Here is a 2,770-nt window from a genome sequence, read left to right as displayed (position 1 = left end):
GTCCTATCATCATAGACCGCCACCATCCTCGTGTCTGAATTTCTTTTCCTTCTATACATAGAGCACGGAAAGGTCCTGCTCACAGTGAGTGAGAGGTAAATCCATGGCTTCCGATCCTTGGCTGCATGCCTCAATTTTTTAAATTTATTTTTGTGGAGGACAGAGCACAACTTTCGTATTTCAACAACCCATTTAATGCTCTTTTCCCTTTGCATTGAAAAAAATAAAAAACTCCATCAAAATGCATTTGTTTCCCAGTTGTCGTGATTGATTTTAAACTTGAATTATATAATCGCATAAATTATATATACTTATAACTCTAGCTAATATCACCAAATTAAAAATTATATTATTTATATTAAATTCTATATCAATATGGTAAGAAAATTCACCTAAAATAATGACATTTAAAGTAAAAAGTAGAAGCAAAGTTCAAAAAGCTTTTTAATTCGTTTTAAAAAAAAAAAAATTCAAATGTATATTTTCATCGAATAAGAAAGCACAAGTTAATAACTTTAATCCAAAAGGTAAAATCCTAGAAATATTGGTAGGGAACATAAAGAACATAAAGTCACTTTCTAATATTTAATTAATAAACAGCCACTAGACTTGAACCAGAAAATCAATAAAATCCCTACAGATAGCCCCTAACCATATCACAGTATGCAGGAACCTGCATGATTCGTCTTTAAAACGACAAAACACATAGATAAAACAATAGGATACTCAACGCACGACATATATTGCATTACATTAGAGCTTAATCATTAAAAACTTTGTGGGTCCACATGCAGTCGAGTTCTGTGGCACCCCTCACAGCCCTTCCGCCACCACCCCCACCATCAACTCTCCCCTCATCCAAACCTGCCATCCAATTCAGGGCATTGGTACCAACTCCATTATATGCAGCCGGCGCAGCCTGGGATGAGGAAGAGAAAAAGAAAGGTAGCTGAAGATTCTCCTGCAGAGACCCAAGGCTGGGGAAAGCAGACAAACCCAGATCTCTTGGGAAACGTCCAAACGGATCAGCAGAAGGGAGAGGCGGCGGAGCAAAATCAAAGTTGTTCTGGTTAGCAGCGGCGGAGGCAGCGGCTGCAATGGAGAAACAGGACACGTGCTCAGTTTGGGCATAGCTGTCATAGGAGCAGCAGTCATGGTCATTGAGAGTGGTTGTCGAGACAGTAGTAGCGCTGGTGGTGGTAGGGTCCAGGAGAGGTGGGAGAGAAACCGAAGGGGAGCTGGCTTCCGGGCAGAGGTTGATGGTGGCGTTGCAACGGCCTTTCTTGCAGATGCTACTAGAGGCAGCGCCGCCACTCTTCTGGAAGACTCGGGAGATGACCCACTCGTCCTGGTAATCACCCGAAAATAAGTCGACAAATGAATTAAAAAAGAACATGAGAATATCATTGTCCTAATCTATGCTACAGCAACACGGGATTAACAGGTTGAAAGAAGAGATAATTTTGGCGTCCCTTAAAATAAAATCTGAGCACCCATTGGCCAGAACAATAATGCATGAGGACTTAAGAAAAAGATTGTCTATGGCATCTCGAAGAGTAAGTGCAAAGATCACAGCAAAGAAAAGCCACAAGAAAAACTAATGGTATGCCTTTTCAGACTTTTAAATAAGAACACTGAACAGCATACGAATCATTAATTGGACTGAGCTTGTTAATCATAACTGTCAAAACCTATATTTGCAAATAATAATTGATTTCGGCTCTAGCTAGAAGGGAAGCTGAAAGGCTGGAAGCACAGCAAAGTAATGGTATGCCTTTTCAGACTTTTAAATGAGAACACTGAACAGCATTCGAATCATTATTTGGACTGACCTTGTTAATCATAAGTGTCAAAACCTATATTTGCAAATAATAATTGATTTCGGCTCTAGCTAGAAGGGAAGCTGAAAGGCTGGAAGCACACCATTCCTACATCATCTGCAACCAACATCACGCCAACAGCTATAGCCCTAAACAAGCTAAATATAAATACTGAATGTCTTCCTGCTTCCCTAAAACAACCCTAGTGATGACATAGGTTTATTCATGTCCATGTTGAAATCTTGACGTTTCAAGCAAATTAATACATAGCAGACACCATATATACCTTGGAGCTGCGGGAGAGATAGTGGTAGGCAAATTTGCCTTCGAGGCGATACTCATGCATAACCCAATTGCTTTTCTCTCCTTTAGGAGCTCTCCCTCTGTAGAACACCAATGTCTTCTTCATTCCCACTAGAGCACAAGTCTTCGAGCTGTAAATCTCCCTGTCTTTCCCTGTAGCCTTCCAATAACCAGCTTCAGTGGCTCTATTGGTTCTCAAACCAGTTGGGTACTTTCTATCCCTCAGGCTGAAGAAATACCACTCTTTCTCTCCCATTTTAGCTTTATCTGCCAAACCAATTAGAAATAATGAAACCAAAATTTATAAACTTTAATCTACTCAGTGATCTTAATGCGCGAAAAGACTTAATGAGTTACCAGGAAGCTCCCAAGGCTCGCATTTGTTGAGATCCACTTCAGCTATAGCTCTGCCAGTGAAGTTGCTGTCGAGGACCTTCTTGAGGAGATAGTATGTGATAAGCTCCTCGTCGGTCGGATGGAACCTAAAGCCCGGAGGTAGATGGGCATCACCGTTGTCAAAATGGCGGTGGCAATCCATGAAATTAAAGAAACACCAGTTCAAGAAACCAGCCCAGTTATGCTATGAAACCTTTGAAGAAGAGAGAGAACGAAAATCTTAAGCACAATCAAGTTTCTATCAAATACCA

General features: G+C 40.6%; 1 protein-coding gene across 1 annotated transcript; it reads right to left on the bottom strand.

Moving 5' to 3' along the window:
- Positions 1–557: 557 nt before the first annotated feature.
- LOC110655283 (protein CUP-SHAPED COTYLEDON 2) lies at positions 558–2,764 on the bottom strand. Its single transcript, XM_021811528.2, has 3 exons — positions 2,481–2,764; positions 2,107–2,390; positions 558–1,348 (listed from the first exon to the last, which is right to left on the bottom strand). The coding sequence occupies exons 1-3, from the start codon at positions 2,659–2,661 to the stop codon at positions 761–763; spliced, it is 1,053 nt and encodes a 350-aa protein (XP_021667220.2). The 5' UTR covers positions 2,662–2,764; the 3' UTR covers positions 558–760.
- Between the last annotated feature and the right edge of the window lie 6 nt (positions 2,765–2,770).

This window comes from Hevea brasiliensis, chromosome 15 (assembly GCF_030052815.1).
Source record: "Hevea brasiliensis isolate MT/VB/25A 57/8 chromosome 15, ASM3005281v1, whole genome shotgun sequence".
NCBI classification, from domain to species: domain Eukaryota; kingdom Viridiplantae; phylum Streptophyta; class Magnoliopsida; order Malpighiales; family Euphorbiaceae; genus Hevea; species Hevea brasiliensis.
Note: the sequence above shows the minus strand (reverse complement) of the source record. Positions and strands in the feature narration are given on the sequence as shown.

Coding starts and splice junctions, on each gene's coding strand:
- LOC110655283 (XM_021811528.2), bottom strand. CDS start 2,661: ATGGATTGCCACCGCCATTTTGACAACGGTGATGCCCATCTACCTCCG. Junction 2,391..2,480: donor CGAGCCTTGGGAGCTTCCTG/GTAACTCATTAA, acceptor TTGGTTTGGCAG/ATAAAGCTAAAATGGGAGAG. Junction 1,349..2,106: donor ATCTCTCCCGCAGCTCCAAG/GTATATATGGTG, acceptor GGTGATTACCAG/GACGAGTGGGTCATCTCCCG.